The sequence below is a fragment of the Oncorhynchus gorbuscha genome, linkage group LG08 (assembly GCF_021184085.1).
Source record: "Oncorhynchus gorbuscha isolate QuinsamMale2020 ecotype Even-year linkage group LG08, OgorEven_v1.0, whole genome shotgun sequence".
Classification (NCBI taxonomy): Eukaryota; Metazoa; Chordata; class Actinopteri; order Salmoniformes; family Salmonidae; genus Oncorhynchus; species Oncorhynchus gorbuscha.
Window position 1 is genome coordinate 12,117,754 of NC_060180.1, and position 23,545 is coordinate 12,141,298.

Here is a 23,545-nt window from a genome sequence, read left to right on the forward strand (position 1 = left end):
AGCCACAACCCAAAATGGCCTCAGTGATGGTTGAGTCATTTGTCAAGTAACTACAACAGGGGCACCTTCACTTCTTGCCTGTCTGTACTTTGTGTTCATAAACTCACCTTGGCTCAGAAACCCCTCCATCTTCTCTTTAAAGGGTTGCAGGTGCTCTTCAGAAGAGACCTGACAGACCTTCTCTGTCTCGGCCGAGCATGCTGGAGTGGAGGAGGACAAAGAAGGAAGAAAAAGAACGAGACAGCTTGTAAAGACTATTTTTGACATTGCAGTATTACACTCTACCTGTTTGTGTAATTGGGGCTAATTACTGTACATAATGTGTATAACTGATGTGGATTGGGCAAAGGCAAACTAACCAGTAATGATGCATTCCCATTCACCCTAATACTTTTCTCCAAACAATGAGTGATACCCATGGAACCTGCAGACTCCTTAAACGTCCCTTGGAGCACCCCAGAGTCACGGTCCATCAGCGCCCATGATGAATCCAAAACTTGCCTGCCAGAGTTCTCAGAGTTAATTGGTTGACCATATGGCCCCCTCTGTGGAGCTAGCTGTTGTCCTGAGGGCCATCCAAGCCCACTGCTGTGGGATGCCTACTAATTAACCTAATCCCCAGGCAACTGTCATTGAAGCCCACATCTGTTGCAACACTCAGCTGTTCCCTCTAAAGTAAAGAGAACCTACAGTATGTGATGAAGCATTTATGTACACCATCATGGTACTCTGCCATTGGGAATGAGGACGTGAGTCAGTCTCCCAGTGGACCTTGGAAACCTGATAATCGGAAGCTTCACAAGATTGATTGCAGTGCAGTAAAAAACAATAGGAGCCTTGGTTTAACAGTAAGATACATAAAACATGATAGAGAAGAGAGGAGATTTGGGTGATTATTCTTGATTAACACATATAAAATAGATGCACTCTGTTAGCATTAATGTTTCCCCACCTGTAGACCCCTATAATGTGCTGTAAGTGTTGAATGAGTCAGGACTGACTAATGAATATAATAAGTATTTCCCCATTCAGTCATTCATTCGGTCGCACAGGGATTTTGTTTTCAACCAATGAGCTTGGCTTTAAGTGTGTAATCTGATTTCCACACTTCATCAGGGCTTTTTGTTGGGAAAAGACTTGACAGACTTCAGCCTTAGTTAGTAATTCCCTGCAAACCTCTAAAACATTTTTGTAAGTGCTACCTGGACTTGTATTTTATGCAAAGTGACCTAGTATTTATGTTGAACTATTATGAAAAGGATACACAGACTATATTCTGTTCTTGCTCAACTGGATGACTGTCAAACAGTATTGCTACCCACCCAGTACACTGATAGTTTTGAAGGTTTTAATTATGGGACCTTCAGATCTTGTGGTTTGTAATGTGAGTATGCAGGGGGTAGCATAAATAAGGCGGCCTCTCCAGGTCCTTGACCCACTCTAAGGGGCCTGAGCTGGGGCACACAGGTAGGAGAAGCCCCTTGAACCTGGCCTGTTTGGCTCTCTGTGTTGTGATTCTACAGGAGTCTGCCCCTGACTCTCCATCTGGTTTGGTGGTCTGTACGACAAACAGATGCTATCTATTGGCCCTGTTCTGTGATCAAAACACCACTATGGCTGGGCACACTTGGAAGAATTTCCCATGATAGAGATACAGGGATGCATTTCACCTGAGTTATACTTTCATAAATCCTACACAATGGGCCATAAACATGATGTGACACCTGTCATAATCAACATTGACTCAGGTTTACTACCTGGTGTTGGTGACATACAGTCCAAGGTTTGTCAGTGGAGCTCCAAATGGAGATAATATATTTGTGGGATCCAGTCTCACCTTTGAGGTCTTTCCTTAGCTTGCGTAGATCTCTCTGAAAGTCCTCAAACTTCATCTGAGAGGCCTGGAAGAGATCCTGGGGTTCAGGGAGAGGGTAGACACAGGTCTCTCTACCTGCGTCCTGACAACATACAGACACACAGTCAAAGTCAATCATCATCAAAGACCAGAACAACCCTCTCCAGCATACATCTCAGTTAACATTGGGCTGGATGTCTCGACCATTCTTATCAGTAGTCCAAACATTCCCAGTAAGATAAGGTTGCAATGGTGGTAGTGGTTATAGTTGTCAGCTAGAGAGGAGCCATTGTAATCAAAGAATACGTTTATCCTGTCAATCAGTGTTACCTGGGAGCCATTAGGAGCCCAGAACAGTGTCGTGTAGGTTGATTTTGGCAACATACTCTCGCCTGAGTTCATCTCATCTGGCTAACCTAATTATTTACAATAGGCCCCCTTTGGATCCTGTGCCAGCTAACGTGCTACAGGTCGAGTTGAACTGAGAAAAGGAAAGGAAAATAAATAATTTGATTAAAAAAATAAGCCACGCTATCCTCTGGCGAGAGAGAAGATGAAAAGGGCTCTGGAAAGATATCCCAGCAAATCAGAGTAAATCAGAAAGTGATTCAAATAAACAGGAACTAGAACATACCTCATCAAAGTGCCTCAGATAGTAAGCAACGATGAATGACAAAAGACTCTGAGAGTTATCCTGAAAGAGAGACAGTTGAAAAGATCCAAATAAATAAACTGTAAATCCTTTTTGTCATTAATCTAATCATTTTAGAGCAGAATGTTCTAATTTGTATGGAGAAAACATCTAAAGAGGACTTAGAAGCAATGCATCAAACACAAGGAAACCTCTGCTGGGGAGAGTGTCATAACTTAACGCTGGTAACTTGTCTTATATTCTTTATGGGCACCTCTCTGGGATTCCAATACTGAAAACACTGACCACTATGTTCTTACAGGACAGCACTGGCGGTACACCAAACATCTAACAAGCAGTCAGTCAGTCACTCATTTGGGGACAAAGACATTCCCTAAGCACCGTAATAAGGCAGTTACGGTCAGAGCTTAACACACACTCACACTGCTCTTGACGTCCTTGAGTTTGGGCAGGATGTCCAGAGTGAAGCCGTCAGCCTGCCCGCGCGATCGGTTCCCTCCGTTCATGAAGTTCCCAAAAGCTAAGACAAGACCTAGCACCTGCATCACACACTGACCTCTCTGCAGAGTCTGATACGCAGCATGGGGAAAGACAGAGACAAGGAGTTGAGGAAGGGGTGGAGAAGGGACGAGAAGGAGAAAGGGAAATATATAAGAGAGAGGTAGAGAAGCGGGAAGCAAAATGACAAGAAGATGAACAAAGAAAAGAGGATAGAGAAACAGAAGATCGAGGGGGGAAATAGACAAACTGAAGAAGAGCAAGAGATAGTTCAGTTCAGTGCATCTGGTATCTAGGAGGCTGTATATTATCCCTCACCAAAGATACTGGCTTTCATTCCTTATGTACTGAACACTCTCGATGCATGGCTGTACATTACATTGTCCGCTAACACCACAGGCTGTTTTCAGACGGAATGTAGAGGAGACTCACCGTACACACTCTCTGAAGGATTTCAACTTTCCGGAGGATGGAGGAGATACATTCATCAAAGGTTGATTGAAAGAGGATACAAAACACCCTTCCTGAGAAATTGGGGATTTGGGACAGCTGGAAGAGAAACCTTAGGGAAGAGGAAAGTACAAGAACAAGATGATAGGGATAAAAGGCAGACACCATTTTGAAATGGTGATTCTCTTGGCCTACATTTGCTCTCACTGTTCAGGCTTGTCCAATGGCTTTGCGTCGTCTTTATCTTTGGATGACTTGATGTGCTTTTCAATCTTCTCCATCTCATCTTGCTGGGCTCTCTGAAATAGGTAAAGAGAGTGATATTGGGTAACTGCAAGTGAAACACAAAAGTGTACCTTGTGCTTGAGATATACCGTACACATACCCTGTTCTTGCACATAGAAGGGAACTGAATGTGGTCAAATACACCCTTTGTAGATACTTTATGAACACTATAGTATGGTTTCGATTTATAAGATATTTTCACATTCTCCGACACAAAACCACAGTTTAGTACAAGGTGATCGAATAAAAATAAACCAGGCCAGAGATGGCATATCATTTAACAAAAGCAAGAAGACAATAGAGGTTGACAGGCCTGATGCAAAATGGCAAAACCATAAAACGGCCAACACAGAGAAATGTAAACTCTTTAAGTCTCTCATGACTTCAGGCTTGTCTGAGGAAGCAGGTTAGGGGAGCTGACGTTGACTCCAGTCTGGCCCAGGAATAACTCAGCAGCAGCAGATCAAACACAGGGCAAATTAGTATTCAACACACTCTGCCTTGGGTCTGCCAGGGTAAGCTCTGGTTCTGGTTAACGATATGTTTTTAAAGTGTAAATACATTTAACATGAAACAGGTCCTTTTTTAACTTCTGGGTGTACCAACGTGAGGAGTAATTTGTGGACAAGACGATATGATGGTCAGATCTATGAATTGGTACATTTCTCTTTGGCTGTGATAGTATGAGAGAAAGTTGCATGCAACATTCCAGAGAAAGGCAACTGCTGTGTGACCAATCCTTTATTTCTGGTCAACTGTGTTTTTCTAAACCTCCCATGTATGGCACTAAACTTCAAGTCAAGATTGTTTTCTGATGACCGAGAACCTAGCTTGAGGTGCTATTATCGTATTGACCCATGTTACTGTCACCAATCCTGTGTTTTTCATACAAGGTGACAGTGTTGTTATAATGTTCCTCGACCCCGGCAGTCTCAGCCTTTGAGTAGATGTCAAGTGTTGGGGTTTGTCATGCTGATGCTTATCACGTGCACAGTAATGTGGTGTTGGGAGGGGTTCCCTGTCAGATGATTATGACTCCTGATATTTGTGGGGAGGGGTACCTCACAGTGACCTCTTCCTTCCTGTGGGATTGTGTTGTGAGAGCAGTAGTGGTTATATTTTCAGAGCCCACAGACAGGGTGACTCCACGTCGTACTGTGAAGTGAGGAGTGACCTTCTCCAAGGCTTTGTGTTTGTGAGTGTGTTCTAGAACTGTGAGGGTGTAACCATTAGAACCCCTTATTCCGAAGTCAGGGTGGCTACACTGCCAACTGTGGTTAGGGGTTGGAGACTGGGAGACTGGATGGAGTTGCAATACAAAAGAGAAACAATTTGGCTCCTCAATTTGACTCTGGGTTGCGCTGACCCTCTGTTACTAAGGCCGATGTCCACGCCTCCGCAGAAATCTAATTAGCGTAATTAAAAAAATACCCATAAAATCTGCCAGTTTAAGCTACAGATATTGAGACACATCCAATATTGCATTGGATGTGTCTCAATCCACCACATCTGCCGATGTAACACTTCCGCATCTGCGGTGAGAGGTGACAGAGCTAGGGCGGTGTTTGAAAGACCATGAGACATCCCGGAAATCGCTCTTCTCACAGAATCGTCTGTAGCTACCGAACGGTTTGGCTTACAAACTATTAAGACCTCTCTATGGAAAGGTGAGACTCTCAAGAACACAATGGTGTTCTCCAACCCACACAAGTGTCTTGGGACTTATCTGAAATCGGTACAGTTGATCTGTCAACTTCTGTCTCTAGCATCTGAACAGTTGGGGCTACACACTAATAAGATCAGTCTGTGTAAAGGTGAGACTCTCACGAACAAGTTCATGTCGGTTGTTTCGCCCACAGGCCTCACAAGGCTCGTCTGAAGGTCCCCCGGTACCAGTTGAAAAAATGTATGGAAGTATATATGGAGATCGTTTAGTGAAGAAAATAAGGGGTTAAATATTTATAAATGTTTCCTGATCTTTCTTTAGCCCCCCCCCCAAAAACAAACCTAAAGAAAATTTGTTCTGAAGTGTCTATCCTATACCTGAGAGTTATAAGTCTGTAGTTCCATGTAGTGAATCTGTTATTAAATGCGTTTGTATGGGCTAAAAGCAGTAAGGCCAATTAAAAATGTTCATCAAATCATTTTAGAATATATTTTTTGGATTCTTCAAGTGGTCTTAAAATTCTAACTCAAATAGCAAAATTATCCTTGGTATGACCTTGTTAAAACAATTCCATATAGCTTAGTAGTACTTCCCCCCCCAACTCCGGTTTAGACAGAACTTAGACTCTTATGGGTTATGACACATTTCCTCAAAACTACACCATGTCTTAAGCCACAGTCATTTTCAATATTATTAATGTGGCTCTAGAAGTCAAAGGACGGGCCTCTTGTGTTGCCCAGCCAAAAGCTTCGCAGGAATGTCATAGTATCTTAAACCTGTATCAAGGTTGAAATTGAAAAAACATGTTCCTTTTCATGCTTCTCTCTTTGTTGACATAACGATCCAAATGTTCAGCTAAAAGAGACAGGTTAAACCACAGGAGGTTGGGGGAACTTTAATTGGGGAGGACGAGCTCGTAGTAATCAGTGGAACGGTATCAAATACATCAAATACATGGTTTCCATGGTTTCCATGTGTTTGATGCCATTCCATTGGCTCCGTTCCGGCCATTATTATGAGCCATCCACTGGCCGGTTAAAGTCTTGCAAGGCTAATGATGTGGCTATTGTAATTAAATAACAACACACTTTATTACATTATCCCATTGTACTTTAATAAAACAGTGCCTATTATACCAGTGTAGAGAAATACATTAAAATCCAATAGAGATAATATGTATGATTATATGATAATGCATGTCTTACAAGAGAGGAGCCAACTGCTTTAAATGACAATAGATGTTTACTAGAGAAATGTCTATCCCCTTCCAGCATACATACAGTACACAGGGCTTACTCTGTGGCCAAACACCACACATACCAATAGGGATTGTGGCTTCCATGTTTGTTTTGGTATTTAAAGCACATTTCCTTTAGTTGGCCTTTCAAGTGAACCAGATGGAACATGAAGTCCAGATACAGAGGCATGTTCAGAGCAGACGCTGTGGAACTGACATCCACAGCAAAATCATTCAACTATTCTGGAAACACTATAAAGACTTAGGTAATGACTAAAGATTCAAAGACTGTTTATGAACAGCCCGCCTTCCCACATGTTCCAAGGAAGGTGCACATAATTGATGGGAATTGTAGTTTTTGTTTAGTAGTCAAAATAAAACAAAATGAATAACCGTTGACTGATTTACAACTAGTTGCTAATACTGTGGCTTGACTACATTAGTACTGTAGCTTTCTGTAACTATATGACATGAAACTTAAACAATGATGGTTTCGTTGTAAAACACTACATTTGGAGTCTAAAAGCTCCAAATCTAGATGATATTGTTGTTCAACAACCTCTACATGGAACTTGTGTGAGTTGGTGAATCTTACATGACTTGTGGTAATGTAGACACGTTTGCCTGTCCATTGATTAACCTTTCATATTCCACATGCCCCGTGTTTCTCAACATTTTTGATACCAGGGACCGGCAAGCCATGGTCCCTCCTCTGCCAGGGACCAGCAAGCCATGGTCCCTCCTCTGCCAGGGACCGGCAAGCCATGGTCCCTCCTCTGCCAGGGACCGGCAAGCCATGGTCCCTCCTCTGCCAGGGACCGGCAAGCCATTGTCCCTCCTCTGTCAAGGACCGGCAAGTTATGTTTTTTTCACTGTAGTGCTGACTAAATTAATGTCAGTTAACCAGCTCAGGGACCAGCAGCCAGCAAAATCCTCAGGACCGCTACAGGTCCACGGACCGGAGGTTCAGAAACACTGCCCAAAACATGTTTGTTTTTTCCTTCAGTGACAGTTTGTGTCATCAAACATTTACCAATGAAAAAGCGTAGTGTATAATCATTAATATATTTCAAACAACTTACATTGTCATACAGGGATTGCAAGGTCTCAAGGTCCACCACAGTGTTGTCCATGTTCAGAATGGCTTGAAAGGAAGGAAAAGAATAGGTAGCATTTAATGATAATATCTGCCGAGTTCCTATTTGATAAAAGATTTTGGTCCCATCTTACAAATAAATCTTAACCAGTCATGACAAGAACAACAACAGCATGTGTTCAGCCTTGGCAGATCTGCCAATACACTCATACAGTACATTTAGCCCCCCGACTGAGTTATCATTCATTTCAGACTAAAAGATAACTAATGTCAAGATATCTAGACTGATTACAGTCCCATTTCCCTACTAAATTAATTTGATCCATGAGAAATATGAGAAACATATTTTGGCCTGTTGCTGGTAAGCGCACAGGGACTTCAATACATGCATAATCTACAGTACAAAATACCATCTATCTTCTGAGCTCGTGCTATTAGGTTATCTAAACTGGGACATGCTTAACATCCCGGCTATCCTACAATCCAAGCTTGATTCCCTCAATCTCACACAAATTATCAATGAACCTACCAGGTACAACTCCAAATCTGTAAACACGGGTACCCTCATAGATGTCATCCTAACTAACTCGCCCTCCAAATACACCTCTGCTGTTTTCAATCGATATCTCAGCGATCACTGCCTCATTGCCTGTATCCGTAATGTCCCTGCGACCAAACGATCACCCCTCAAACGCTCCCTAAAACACTTCTGCGAGCAGGCCTTTCTAATCGACCTGGCTGGGATATCCTGGAATGACATTGACCTCATCCTGTCAGTAGATGATGCCTGGCTATTCTTTAAAGTGTCTTCCTCACCATCTTAAATAAGCATGCCCCATTCAAAAAATGTAGAACTAGGAATAGATATAGTCCTTGGTTCACTCCAGACCTTTCTGCCCTTGTCCAGCACAAAAACATCCTGTAGCGTTCTACATTAGCATCGAAAAGCCCGCGTGATATGCAACTTTTCTGGGAAGTTAGGAACAGATATACACAGGCAGTTAGGAAAGCTAAGGCTAGCTTTTTCAAACAGAAATTTGCATCCTGTAGTACTAACTCAAAAAAAAGTTCTGGGACACTGTAAAGTCCATGGAGAATAAGAGCACCTCCTCCCAGCTGCCCATTGCACTGAGGCTAGGAAACACTGTCACCACCGATAAATCCACTATAATTGAGAATTTCAAGAAGCATTTCTCTACGGCTGGCCAAGCTTTCCACCTGGCTACCCCTAACCCGGTCAACTGCCCGGCACCCTCCACAGCAATCCGCCAAAGCCCCCACCATTTCTCCTTCACCCAAATCCAGATAGCTGATGTTCTGAAAGAGCAGCAAAATCTGGACCCCTACAAATCAGCCGGGCTAGACAATCTGGACCCTCTCTTTCTAAAATGATCCACCGAAATTGTTGCAACCCCTATTACTAGCCTGTACTAGCCTCTGGCAGTCTCTATGGGGGTGCCACAGGGTTCAATCCTTGGGCTGACTATTTTCTCTGTATACATCAATGATGTTGCTCTTGCTGCTGGTGATTCTCTGATACACCTCTACACAGACGACACCGTTCTGTATACTTCTGGCCCATCTTTGGACACTGTGTTAACTAACCTCCAGACGAGCTTCAATGCCATACAATTCTCCTTCCGTGGCCTCCAATTGCTCTTAAACGCAAATCAAACGAAATGCATGCTATTTAACCGATCACTGCCCGCATCTGCTCGCCCATCCAGCATCACTACTCTGGACAGCTCTGACAACTACAAATACCTAGGTGTCTGGTTAGACTGTAAACTCTCCTTCCAGACTCACATTAAGCCTCTCCAATCCAAAATTAAATCTAGAATCATCTTCCTATATCGCAACAAAGCATCCTTCACTCATGCTGCCAAACATACCCTCGTAAAACTGACCATCCTACCGATCCTCGACTTCGGTGATGTCATCTATAAAATAACCTCCAACACTCTACTCAACAAACTGGATGCAGTCTATCACAGTGCCATCCGTTTTGTCACCAAAGCCCCATACACTACCCACCATTGCGACCTGTACGCTCTCGTTGGTTGGCCCTCGCTTCATACTCGTCGCCAAACCCACTGGCTACAGGTTATCTACAAGTCTCTGCTAGGTAAAGCCCAGCCTTATCTCAGCTCACTGGTCACTATAGCAGCACCCACTCATAGCACGCGCTCCAGCAGGTATTTCTCACTGGTCACCCCCAAAGCCAATTCCTCCTTTTGTCGTCTTTCCTTCCAGTTCTCTGCTGCCCATGACTGGAACGAACTGCAAAAATCTCTGAAGCTGGTCACTCATATCTCCCTCACTAGCTTTAAGCACCAGCTGCCAGAGCAGCTCACAGATCACTGCACCTGGACATAGCCCATCTGTAAACAGCCCATCTATCTACCTACCTCATCCCCATACTGTATTTATTTATTTATCTTGCTCCTTTGCACCCCAGTATCTCTACATGCACATTCATCTTCTGCACATCTACCATTCCAGTGTTTAATTGCTATATTGTAATTACTTCCCCACCATGGCCTATTTATTGCCATAACTCCCTCACTTGCACTCACTGTATATATACTTTTTGTTTTCTTTTGTTCTACTGTATTATTGAGTATGTTTTGTTTATTCCATGTTTAACTCTGTGTTGTTGTATGTGTCGATTTGCTAAGCTTTATCTTGGCCAGGTCACAGTTGCAAATGAGAACTTGTTCTCAACTAGCTTACCTGGTTAAATAAAGGTGAAAACAAAAATAATCTACATTACACTTGGTTTCTAGGTTGTTGGTACAAGGGCTGTTCTTGCTGGCCATCTGATGAGCTGGTGACACATCTCACACACTGCAGTACAGACTGCTTTCTCACACCACGGGTACTACTGAGTATCCAAGTTGTCATCCCTCCCCTTTAACACTGGAAGTCATAAACTAAAACATAAATGTGGGTTCTTGACAAATCTGTCAAGGTAAAAAGCGCTGTGTTTGAATTTCAGTGTATGATGTCACCTTTTTGTCTCAACGCAAGGACCTCGCACCTGTGAGTGTAATCCTTTGAAAGTAAATGCTAAAGATAAACAGAGCCTGGGGGTCTAGCTTGCTGAACCTGACGTGTTGAGGTATGTATTGAGCACAGAGAGACCACGTACGTATATCATCTGATCTATGTTGAAGTACTGCCACAAAGCTCATCTAAAAAGGAACATGATATAATAAACATGACATATTAAGTCTTTCCTGCAGTATGTCTGATTACGAAAGGTTAATGAACTTGCATGACACATGCATTCCTAGCTGAAACGTTTGCACACAATCTCCTTTCTAATAGAAGCCGAATGTAACCCTCCCTGGAATATAAGTGTAGATAAATCAGTTGAATGAGTGTTCTATGAAAACCTTTGTAGTTACTATTCCCCACCTAACCACTGACCTAACACATAAATCTATGTGTAAACAATTGGTATTTTTGCCGACCTGTCTATCAGTGAACTAGTGTTTTGTCATTTTTTTGTTGTTGTACTTTTTACCCCTTTTTCTCCACAATTTCATGAGATCCAATTGGTAGTTGCGATCTTGTCCCATCGCTGCAACACCCATATGAAAGGCGAAGGTCGAGAGCCATGTGTCCTCCGAAACACGACCCGCCAAGCCGCACTGCTTCTTGACACACTGCTCGCTTAACTCAGAAGCCAGCTGCACCAATGTGTCAGAGGAAACACCGTACAGCTGGCGACCGAATTCAGCATGCATGCGCCCACCACAAGGAGTCGCAAGAGTGCGATGGGACAAGTCGGCCATAACCTCCCCTAACCCGGATGACGCTGGGCCAATTGTGCGCCGCCTCATGGGTCTCCCGGTCGAGGCCGGCTGCGACACAGCCTGAGATCGAACCAGGGTCTGTAGTGACGCCTCTAGCACTGCGATGCAGTGCCTTAGAACACTGCGCCACTCGGGAGGCCCGTGTTTCATTACTTGTCATGTTTGTGTTTTTGTGGATCCCAGGAAGAATAGCTGCTGCCTTTGCAATAGCTAATGGGGATCTGAAAACAAGTAAACACAGCATCAACCCAGTTGTGATCTTCTTCCAATCATTCATATTGCTGGCCTTGATCTGTAGGAAATCATTGGGGATTTGGAAATTGCTCTGTAAAGGCCTTTTGGTGTTTCTGTACTGTGGTCAGTCTGGCCAAACAAGCAAAACTGTCAGATCTTTATTTTATTTTGTTATCCCATGTCTGTCAACGGAATATTGCTGTGAGAGAAAATGAACAATCCTCAAACAGCTTTCTTCTTCTATAATATGAATCCCTCTATCTCTTCTTCAATCCCCAAGTGGCTCCATCACATACTCCATTTCGATCTCTCTCACACCCTACCCTCTGTCTGCCAGTTTCTCTCTCTCTCTCTCTCTCTCTCTCTCTCTCTCTCTCTCTCTCTCTCTCTCTCTCTCTCTCTCTTTATTTAGCTTTCACCCTAAACCCTTTCACACTCTCTTTCCCTCCACAGTCACCACAGGGCCAGCCTCTCCCTTCCTCTGCCTGCTCTCCCTCTCTCTGCCTGCTCTCGCTCTCTCTGCCTGCTCTCTCACTCTCACTCATTTGGTTTAAGTTACTGAGTCAAACAGGGTTGAGTATCTGACAGAGAGGAAAAGCCTGTATCATCTCCCCCATCCATGACCAAACCCAGCAGCAACTTCCAGCATCCTCCATACCGCAATGAGCCAGGTTCCAACCCTGGCACCTAGCACGATGACTAGCCCTCTAAAAGCCTACAGGAAGCCCACATTGCACGGAGGTGTCTTATGAAAGTGTCAGCCAAATAGAAGACTAATTCTAAACTGGGTGGTTCGAGCCCTGAATGCTGATTGGCTGACAGCCGTTGTATATCAGATCGTATACCACAGCTATAACAAAACATTTGTTTTTACTGCTCTAATTATGTTAGTAACTAGTTTATAATAGCATTAAGGCACCTGGGGGTTTGTGGTATATGGCCTATATACCACTGCTAAGGGCTGTGTCCAGGCACTTCGCGATGCGTCATGGATAAGAACAGCCCTTGGCCGTGGTATATTGACCATATATCACACCCAATCGTGCCTTATTGCTTAAATAACCACCAATGGTGAGCTATCATGAATCTCTATAAAAAGATGCCACAGTCATAAAAAAGAACATCAAAACTATGATTTCTCCCTTGTCTCTTTAGATGTGGGGTTTAGAGAACATATTACAATCCCAAACAGTGTAACATTACGTGGATGGTTCCCAGATCATTCTGAACATGTGAAGCACTGTATTTCTCTTTCCCAATCTCATCACCTCATGATATACTGTACCCTCTAATCAACACTAATGCTGTATGCTGAAAGAAAGTCCTAACACTGGCGACTGATGAGTATGGCCCACCTCCTCCCGTTGAGATAAGCCTATGAAGAGAACTTATAGGATAGACAGACCCTCCCCAGTGTACATCTTATAAGGCATGTTTAGACACATGGATGAGGGATGAATGGCGAGGCAATCAGAGGACTATAACAGGAGGAGATTCCATTCTCAGTTAAGTCTGGAGTAGTTCCCCTTTAAAAAGGCAATTTAGACTAGGACACAGACTGACAATAGATTAGAGAACGAGAGAAAGTGGGATAAAATAGAATATAGCAAACCAAATGAAAGGTGGAAACACACAGAGAGAAACAGAATACCACATCCTTCCTACTTGAAAGTCTAGTGATAACTCAATAATGAGGCATCTCACTTGGGGCAATAACACACATGAATTATGACTAGATCCATCAGAAGTCTAGCGAGTTCAATGCTTTGTCCGAACGAACTTGAATTTAGGTAACTACAGAGCGGGCGTAGCCGGTTGCAATAACATCATTATGCTGTGTTGAGGTGGAACATCACCACTCACCATTCTGAATGTCCTTCATGTCCAAGTGGATGCTGGACATGAGGATCCCCACATTCTGAGATCGCTTGGTGTTCAAAAGCTTCACCACCTGAGAGAGAGAAAGAGAGCGAGAGAGCGAGCGAGAGAGCGAGAGGGAGAGAGCGAGAGAGAGAGAGCGAGAGGGAGAGCGAGGGGGGGGGGAGAGAGAGAGAGAGAGAGAGAGAGAGAGAGAGAGAGAACAGAGAACAGAGAACAGAGAACAGAGAACAGAGAACAGAGAACAGAGAACAGAGAACTTTTGAATTTAGTATTTAGTATTTATTACTCTTCCTGGGGTCCAAACAGATATACATTAATACATCATAGTAAAACAACAGACTACATCATAAATACAACAATACATCAAGACAATGTCCATTAAAAGTAACAATGTTCAGATATTACACATTTACAATATAAAATGTACAATATTACAATGTGTGGGTGTGTGTAGTGTGTGTGTTAGAGTGTGTGTGTGTGTGTGTGTGTGTGTGTGTGTGTGTGTGTGTGTGTGTGTGTGTGTGTGTGTGTGTGTGTGTGTGTGTGTGTGTGTGTGTGTGTGTGTGTGTGTGTGTGTGTGTGTGTGTGTGTGTGTGTGTGTGTGTGTGTGTGTTAGAGTGTTTCTCTTCACAGTCCGTGATGTTCCGTGAGGTACTGTTTTATCTGTTTGTTTTTTAAATCTGATTTTACTGCTAGCTTGAGTTGAGGTGGAAGAGAGTTCCCTGTAGTTGTAGCTCTATATAAAATAAGTCCAAAACAGGCCAGAACTGAGGCTCAATGTCCCGTTATCATTTCCTTTTATGGGAAGAGCACTGTTGCCAATTCACCCACAAACATTATGCAAATAATAAACCGGATTAAAGTGATTGAACATTTACCCTTCTAGTTCAGTTCTCCACATCCATCATATTTTCAATGGGAGGATCCAGAATGCATAGATCTTAGATCTCGACTTATCACTTCAACCCATTACAGTGATAATAGAGTTCATATGGAGATCAGTAGGGAAGGCCCACTAAGTGTACAATAGTGTATGTCCACTGTGCTCTTTTCTCTGTAATTGTTTGTTTATCAAATGAAGTTTTTCACAAACCACAAAATGCATTAAAGGCCTGTGCGTATCAATGGCGAGACTTCACTATTTAAAAGTAAAATGTCACAACAACAATGTGAGAATAGATTGGCACATCACAAATACAGTACCAGTCAAAGGTTAGGACATACCTACTCATTCAAGGGTTTTTCTTTATTTTTACTATTTTCTACATTGTAGAATAAAAGTGGAGACATCAAAACTATGAAATAACACCATTTGTCTTGATGACAGCTTTGCACACTCTTGGCATTCTCTCAACCAGCTTCACCTGGAATGCTTTTCCAACAGTCTTGAAGGAGTTCCCACATATGCTGAGCACTTGTTTTCTGCTCTTCCCTCACTCCGTGGTCCAACTCATCCCAAACCATCTCAATTGGGTTGAGGTCGAGTGATTGTGGAAGCCAGGTCATCTGATGCAACACTCCATCCCTCTCCTTCTTGGTCAAATAACCCTTACACAGCCTGGAGGTGTATTGGGTCATTGAATTGCTGAAAAACAAATGATAGTCCCACTAAGCGCAAACCAGATGTGATGGTGTATTGCTGCAGAATGCTGTGGTGGCCATGCGGGTTAACCTTTTATAACTAGGGGGCAGTATTTTCATTTTTGGATAAAAAACGTTCCCGTTTTAAACGGGATATTTTGTCACGACAAGATGCTCAACTATGCATATAATTGACAGCTTTGGATAGACAAAAACACAGATATTGTCTGTGAGTGCAACAGAACTGATGTTACAGGCGAAACCCAGATAAAAATCCAACCAGGAAATGCCCCATTTTTTTTAAAGCCCTGCATGCCAATGACTCCTTATATGGCTGTGAATGAGCTACGAATGAGCTTACGCTTTCTACGTATTCCCCAAGGTGTCTACAGCATTGTGATGTCTTTTTACACATTTATGTTGAAGAATAGCCGTAAGGGACCACATTTAGCAAGTGGTCACATGATGGCTCCCAAAGAAAATCTTGCGTTGTTTCTCTTTGCTTATTTGAGCTGTTCTTGCCATAATATGGACTTTGTCATTTACCAAATAGGGCTGTCTTCTGTATACCACCCCTACCTTTTCACCACACAACTGATTGGCTTAAACGCAGTAAGAAGGAAATACATTCCACAAATGAACTTTTAAGAAGGCACACCTGTTACTTGAAATGCACTCCATGAAGCTGGTTGAGAGAATGCCAAGAATGTGCGAAGCTGTCATCAAGGCAAAGGATGGCTACTTGGAAGAATCTCAAATCTCAAATCTAGTTTTTATTTGTTTAATCCTTTTTTGGTTACTACATGAATCCATATGTATTATTTCATAGTTTTGATGTATTCACAATTATTCTACATTGTAGAAAATAGTAAAAATAAAGAAAAACCCTTGAATGAGTACTGTAGGTGTGTCCAAACCTTTGACTGGTACTGTGTGTTAAAGATGTTTTTATGTCAATATCAAATCATTTCTGGGTAACAAGTAAGGGTCACACTTTATTTGGATAATTCAGAAAGTTGGTCTGTAGATGCTCTAAAGATGGTCATACTATCAACAACTATTTATCTTTTTAAAGCAACTGCATGCTAAGGTTACAGTTAGGGTTAGAATAAGGGTTAGGGTAAGGGTTAAGTTTAGGAATAGGATAAGGGTTAAGGTTAGGGTTAGGATAAGGGTTAAGGTTAGGGCTAGGGTTAGTAGATAGTTAGTTTAAATATTACTGATAGTCTGTACATAGTCTGTAGAGCATCTATAGATGGACTATCCAATTAAAGTGTTACCCAATGTACCTTACTGTGATTGTTTTCAATTAAAATGGTCAAAAACGAACAAAAATAGCTTCTTAACAAAGAGCAATTTCTCAAGGAAGAATTTTGCTGGGACTGTCTGTGAGTGGTCTGAGTGGGGAGGGAAAAACGCAAAACTAGCTGTAATCGGCAGAGAGGTTTGGACCTCTCTTTCTTATTCAGGCAGTCTTTTCAAATAGCTTTTACAATAAAAGGGCATTATCACCCATTTCTAAATTTCACACTAGGCTGTTATGGAAATATATTTTCATATAACACAGGAAATCCCATTTTTGACTGCACTGGGCCTTTAAAACCTGTTGTGACTAGGGGGCACTATTTTCATTTTTGGAAAAATAACGTACCCAAAGTAAACGGGATATTTTGTTAGGACAAGATGCTAGAATATGCATATAATTGACAGCTTAGGATAGACAACCCTTTAAAGTAAAAATATTGTCTGTGAGTATAACAGAACTGATATTGCAGGCGAAAGCCTGAGAAAAATCCAATCCGGAAATGCTTCGTGTTTTGAAAGCTTTGAGTTCCAATGCGTCCCTATGGAGCAGTGAAAGGGCTATCAACCAGATTTCTACGTATTCCCCAAGGTGTCTACAGCATTGTGACGTAGTTTTACGCATTTATGTTGAAGAATACCCGTAAGCGGCTACATTGTGTAAGTGGTCACCTGATGGCTCTCAGAGTGACTCTCGCGTATAATACAGAGGTAGCCAGTTTTCCAATCGGTCCTACTGAAAAACCAATTGTCCCGGTGGATATATTATTGAATAGATATTTGAAAAACACCTTGAAGATTGATTATAAACAACGTTTGCCATGTTTCTGTCGATATTATGAAGCTAATTTGGAATGTTTTTCTGTGTTTTCGTGACCGTAATTTCCGGTCGATTTCTCAGCCAAATATGAAGGACAAACGGAGCTATTTCGCCTACAAAAATAATATTTTTGGAAAAAAATGAACATTGGCTATCTAACTGGGAGTCTCTTGAGTGAAAACATCCGAAGCTCATCAAAGGTAAACGATTTAATTTGATTGCTTTTCTGATTTCCGTGACCAAGTTACCTGCTGCTAGCTGGACAAAATGCTATGCTAGACTATCGATAAACTTACACGAATGCTTGTCTAGCTTTGGCTGAAAAGCATATTTTGAAAATCTGAGATGACAGGATGATTAACAAAAGGCTAAGCTGTGTCTCAGTATATTTCACTTGTGATTTTCATGAATAGGAATATTTTCTAGTAATATTCATGTCCGTTGCGTTATGCTAATTATTGTCAGTCGATGATTACGCTCCCGGATCCGGGATGGGGAGTCACTAGAGGTTTTAAATGACCTGCTTTAGATTGTGGAGTCTCTAAATATCGGTTCTTGGACAGATGAAAAATCGTAATTTGATTAAGTTTGCTAAAGCAGGAAAATAATCATGCAGCAACAGGACATTTTAATTATTATGTGGATTATAATTAATGGACATTTTTCTAGGGGTTGGTATCAAGTCTGAAATTTCAAAGTGTAAATGACAAATTCAGAAGCCTTTTTAAACCTCAAATACACTACAGGTTTCACATTTTCTGCATTGCAAGAACGTTCTCCTGCAGCAAGGCCATCAAATTAAGATCCCACATCTGTACATCATCATCAATATCTTTTACTATATGCCACTATATTGTGCCAAGTAAATCATACCTACATTTACAACTGCTGATCAAGTTGAAATACAGTGCCTTGCAAAAGTATTCACCCCCCTTGGCGTTTTTCTTATTTCGTTGCATTACAACCTGTAATTTAAATGGATTTTTATTTGGATTTCATGTAATGGACATACACAATATAGTCCAAATTGGTGAAGTGAAATAAAAAAAAGAACTTGTTTCAATTTTTTATTTTTATTTTTTAAACTCCGGAATAGTGGTGAGTGCATATGTATTCACTCCTTTGTTATGAAGCCCCTAAATACGATCTGGTGCACCCAATTACCTTCAGAAGTCACATAATTAATTAAATAAAGTCCACCTGTGTGCAATCTAAGTGTCACATGATCTCAGTATAGAGTGGGGCAAAAAAGTATTAAGTCATCCACCAATTGTGCAAGTTCTCCCACTTAAAAAGATGAGAGAGGCCTGTGATTTTCATCATAGGTACACTTCAACTATGACAGACAAAATTAGAAAAAGAATCAGGAAAATCACATTGTAGGATTTTTTATGAATTTATTTGCAAATTATGGTGGAAAATAAGTATTTGGTCTCCTACAAACAAGCAAGATTTCTGGCTCTCACAGACCTTTAACTTCTTCTTTAAGAGGCTCCTCTGTCCTCCATTCGTTACCTGTATTAATGGAACCTGTTTGAACTTGTTATCAGTATAAAAGACACCTGTCCACAACCTCAAACAGTCACACTCCAAACTCCACTATGGCCAAGACCAAAGAGATGTCAAAGGACACCAGAAACAAAATTGTAGACCTGCACCAGGCTGGGAAGACTGAATCTGCAATAGTTAAGCAGCTTGTTTTGAAGAAATCAACTGTGGGAGCAATTATTAGGAAATGGAAGACATACAAGACCACTGATAATCTCCCTCGATCTGGGGCTCCACGCAAGATCTCACCCCGTGGGGTCAAAATGATCACAAGAACGGTGAGCAAAAATCCCAGAACCTTACGGGGGGACCTAGTGAATGACCTTCAGAGAGCTGGGACCAAAGTAACAAAGCCTACCATAGGTAACACTCTACACCGCCAGGGACTCAAATCCTGCAGTGCCAGACGTGTCCCCCTGCTTAAGCCAGCACATGTCCAGGCCCGTATGAAGTTTTCTAGAGAGCATTTGGATGATCCAAAAGAAGATTGGGAGAATGTCATATGGTCAGATGAAACCAAAATAGAACTTTTTGGTAAAAACTGTGATTTTCTGGATTTTTTTTCTCTCATTTTGTCTGTCATAGTTTAAGTGCACCTATGATGAAAATTACAGGCCTCTCTCATCTTTTTAAGTGGGAGAACATGCACAATTGGTGGCTGACTAAACACTTTATTTGCCCCACTGTATATACACCTGTTCTGAAAGACCCCAGAGTCTGCAACACCACTAAGCAAGGGGCACCACCAAGCAAGCGGCACTATGAAGAGCAAGGAGCTCTCCAAACAGGTCAGGGACAAAGTTGTGGAGAAATACAGCTCAGGGCTGGGTGATAAAAAAATATCCCATGGAGCACCCATTAAATCCATTATTAAAAATGTAAAGAATATGGCACCACAACAAACCTGCCAAGAGAGGGCCGCCCACCAAAACTCATGGACCAGGCAAGGGGGGCATTAATCAGATGGGCAACAAAGAGACAAAAGATAAGCTGCAAAGCGGAGATTGGAGTATCTGTCCATAGGACCACTTTAAGCTCTACACTCCACATTGAGAATCTGTGGTATGACTTAAAGATTGCTGTACACCAGCGGAACCCATCCAACTTGAAGGAGCTGGAGCAGTTTTGCCTTGAAGAATTGCCAAAACATCCCAAATCCTTGGCAAGATGTGCCAAGCTTATAGAGACATACCCCAAGAGACTTGCAGCTGTAATTGCTGCAAAAGGTGTCTCTACAAAGTATTGACGTTGGAAGGTGAATAGTTATGCACGCTCAAGTTTTCAGTTTTTTAAATCATGTTTCTTGTTTGTTTCACAATAAAACATATTTTGCATCTTCAAAGTGGTAGGCATGTTGTGTAAATCAAATAATACAAACCCCCAAAAAATCTATTTTAATTCCAGGTTGTAAGGCAACAAAATAGGAAATATGCCAAGGGGGGTGAATACTTTCGCAAGCCACTGTATATGGATAAACCAACAGCCAACAGCCTTGGTGAAACCATGGAATGTATCATGTACGGTTCACAGTAGAGTTGACCAGTGGAGGCTGCTGAAGGGAAGACGGCTCATAATAATGGCCAGAACGGAGAAAATGGAATGGCATCAAACCATGTGTTTGATGTATTTGATACCATTCCACTGATTCTGCTCCAGTCATTACCACAAGCCTGTACTCCCCAATTAAGATGCCACCTACCTCCTGTGGAGTAGCCACTCCAGGTGACCACAGTCAGACTGAGAAAGCAGAGTGGCTTCTGGGTAATAAAGTGGTGTGGGGTGGGTAGCTAGTAAACCCCAGACTCAAACAGACCAATTGCATGTGCTCCAGATCACACAAACCACAACATAGAACATGGACACAGGTACATCACTGCCCTCCTGCCTCCAACACACTGTAGACGTCATAGAATGTCATTTTCAATGATAAAAGTAGTAATATATCAGTTGGCCAAGCTCCTATTGCAGGTGCATAATGGTGGTATTACACTGCAGTATAATATTGTCTGATGTGCTCATAGTGATGATCATTCTACCACATTGGATATCCTTTTTGAAGATCATTCTACCACATTTGATATCCCTTTGACAGGATCTACAGAATAACCATTCTCCTGCAGTATATCATAACTAGTTTATCATAAACTGTTTATTAATGTACAGTTCATTAGCCATTCAAAAACGTTTCCTGATGGAAACATGGTTTCAATGAAAATATTACATACAAACCATGTGCAGAAATTGAATCCTAGGTTTTAAAAGATCTTTAATTCCCGTCAATCACCGTTTGATGTTTTATTTGTGTCTCCTCCCTGTCATGAGTCAATCATTCCAGTAATACTGTGTTTTCAATGTTGGCCTACACATATTTCTACGAAACCCACAAAGCCCTGCATCAACATGCCAGAAATAAACCCTGAGGGAAAATTTGTTCTTCATTAGACCGTAAAAGAGAATAAATTATCACAAAACAACATTTGTTGATGTGGAAAAAGTACTCAGAGGCAGAAGAGAAACGCAGACGTCTGTTAATGTGACTAAACCTAAAGGCCTGAGTACAGTATTCTTTCTCTACAGTTTCCCATTTAACATTGAATATAACAAAGTGGGTTAGTACAGTGTGAAGTAGCCAGTCCACTCTGATATGAAGACACAAATCCAGTCATAACAAAGACAGAAGGTGTGAGAGAGAAGAAAGATGATAACAAGGTATATCCAAATATCTAACACTTTCGACATAACGCATAAAAAATGCTTTGCAAACGCTATTCCATTATTACTTTAAAAAGGTATTCTTCATATCCATGTGATGAATGAATGTTGTATGGTCGGTAGGTTGATTGAATCCAGACATAATGAGGTCTGACTGAGAGTGAGTATAGAAAGTGACTCAGCCTAGCTTTCTGCTCTTCATCAATCATCAAGTCTGTCTGTACTGAATACACAGAGGAAGTCCCTCTCACACAAGAGGGAAGAGCACACGAAAGGCTCTGTCCCAATACTCTACTAAACCCTATTTTTTTATCCTAATTTCCCCTGTGACCACTTAGAGCGGAAGTGCTTGGCTGGCTAGTTCTCCACCATGGCACTTAAATCCATCAGATCAGTGGCTGTGACAGAAAAGTACAGTACAAAGTTTGAAAGGGAAGTTATGCTAGACTATTGGATCTGAGCCACGGAGCAGCGGTCTCAGGGGAGGAATCACAGGACAGACGAGGCTGCCACAGTGTCTCCCAGTCATCAGTGTGGGTTTGCGAACCACACGCCACACACTGGCTCCGAGTTTCGCTGGGCCTGGAATCCAGGGGCAGCCAGACCTCACACCACATAATCAGTTACTGGCTACGTCACTTCCTCATGTCATTTACAGGCAGGGGATTAATGTGACGGATAGAAGTGCAGGAAGAGACAGAGATGGAACCAAAGAGAGTCAAGGGCAGGAAGAGAAAGAGATGGAACCAAAGAGAGTCAAGGGCAGGAAGAGAAAGAGATGGGACCAAAGAGCGTCAAGGGCAGGAAGAGAAAGAGATGGGACCAAAGAGCGTCAAGGGCAGGAAGAGAAAGAGATGGGACCAAAGAGCGTCAAGGGCAGGAAGAGAAAGAGATGGGACCAAAGAGAGTCAAGGGCAGGAAGAGAAAGAGATGGGACCAAAGAGAGTCAAGGGCAGGAAGAGAAAGAGATGGAACCAAAGAGAGTCAAGGGCAGGAAGAGAAAGAGATGGAACCAAAGAGAGTCAAGGGCAGGAAGAGAAAGAGATGGGACCAAAGAGCGTCAAGGGCAGGAAGAGAAAGAGATGGAACCAAAGAGAGTCAAGGGCAGGAAGAGAAAGAGATGGAACCAAAGAGAGTCAAGGGCAGGAAGAGACAGGGATGGGACCAAAGAGCGTCAAGGGCAGGAAGAGACAGGGATGGGACCAAAGAGCGTCAAGGGCAGGAAGAGACAGGGATGGGACCAAAGAGCGTCAAGGGCAGGAAGAGAAAAAGATGGGACCAAAGAGCGTCACGGGGAGGAAGAGAAAGAGATGGAACCAAAGAGCGTCAAGGGCAGGAAGAGAAAGAGATGGGACCAAAGAGCGTCAAGGGCAGGAAGAGAAAGAGATGGAACCAAAGAGCGTCAAGGGCAGGAAGAGAAAGAGATGGGACCAAAGAGCGTCACGGGGAGGAAGAGAGAGAGATGGGACCAAAGAGCGTCAAGGGCAGGAAGAGAAAGAGATGGGACCAAAGAGAGTCAAGGACAGGAAGAGAAAGAGATGGGACCAAAGAGCATCATGGGGAAGAAGAGACAGAGATGAGACCAAAGAGCATCACAGGGAGGAAGAGAGAGAGATGGGACCAAAGAGCATCAAGGGGAGGAAGAGAGAGAGAGATGGAACCAAAGAGAGTTCAGGGCAAACAGGCAGACACAAGCTCAAACAATGTACAGTACCTGTTTGGCCTTGGACTTGGTGATGGTGTCTGATATTGGCTTTTTTTTCTCCTTCACAGCACTTTTGGAAAACAAGTTGACAAACTCATCAAAATCCACTGACGGTTCCTCGATCTTCTCCCAAACCAGAGAACCACTCGCATCCCTCAGGTAGAAGAGAGAAAGATCTGCATTACATCACTTTCATTTCATC

General features: G+C 42.4%; 1 protein-coding gene across 1 annotated transcript in view; it reads right to left on the reverse strand.

The window, feature by feature from the left end:
- The window catches only part of fmn2a (formin 2a), a 62,869-nt gene that overhangs the window by 26,263 nt on the left and 13,061 nt on the right, over positions 1-23,545 (reverse strand). Inside the window, exons 6-14 of the mRNA XM_046360662.1 lie at positions 23,353-23,497; positions 13,658-13,745; positions 7,726-7,787; positions 3,663-3,754; positions 3,438-3,567; positions 2,930-3,076; positions 2,490-2,549; positions 1,838-1,958; positions 108-200 (exon numbers count right to left, since the gene is read on the reverse strand). Of these exons, the coding sequence (XP_046216618.1) occupies positions 108-200; positions 1,838-1,958; positions 2,490-2,549; positions 2,930-3,076; positions 3,438-3,567; positions 3,663-3,754; positions 7,726-7,787; positions 13,658-13,745; positions 23,353-23,497 (938 nt within the window). The remainder of the gene's footprint in view (positions 1-107; positions 201-1,837; positions 1,959-2,489; positions 2,550-2,929; positions 3,077-3,437; positions 3,568-3,662; positions 3,755-7,725; positions 7,788-13,657; positions 13,746-23,352; positions 23,498-23,545) is intronic.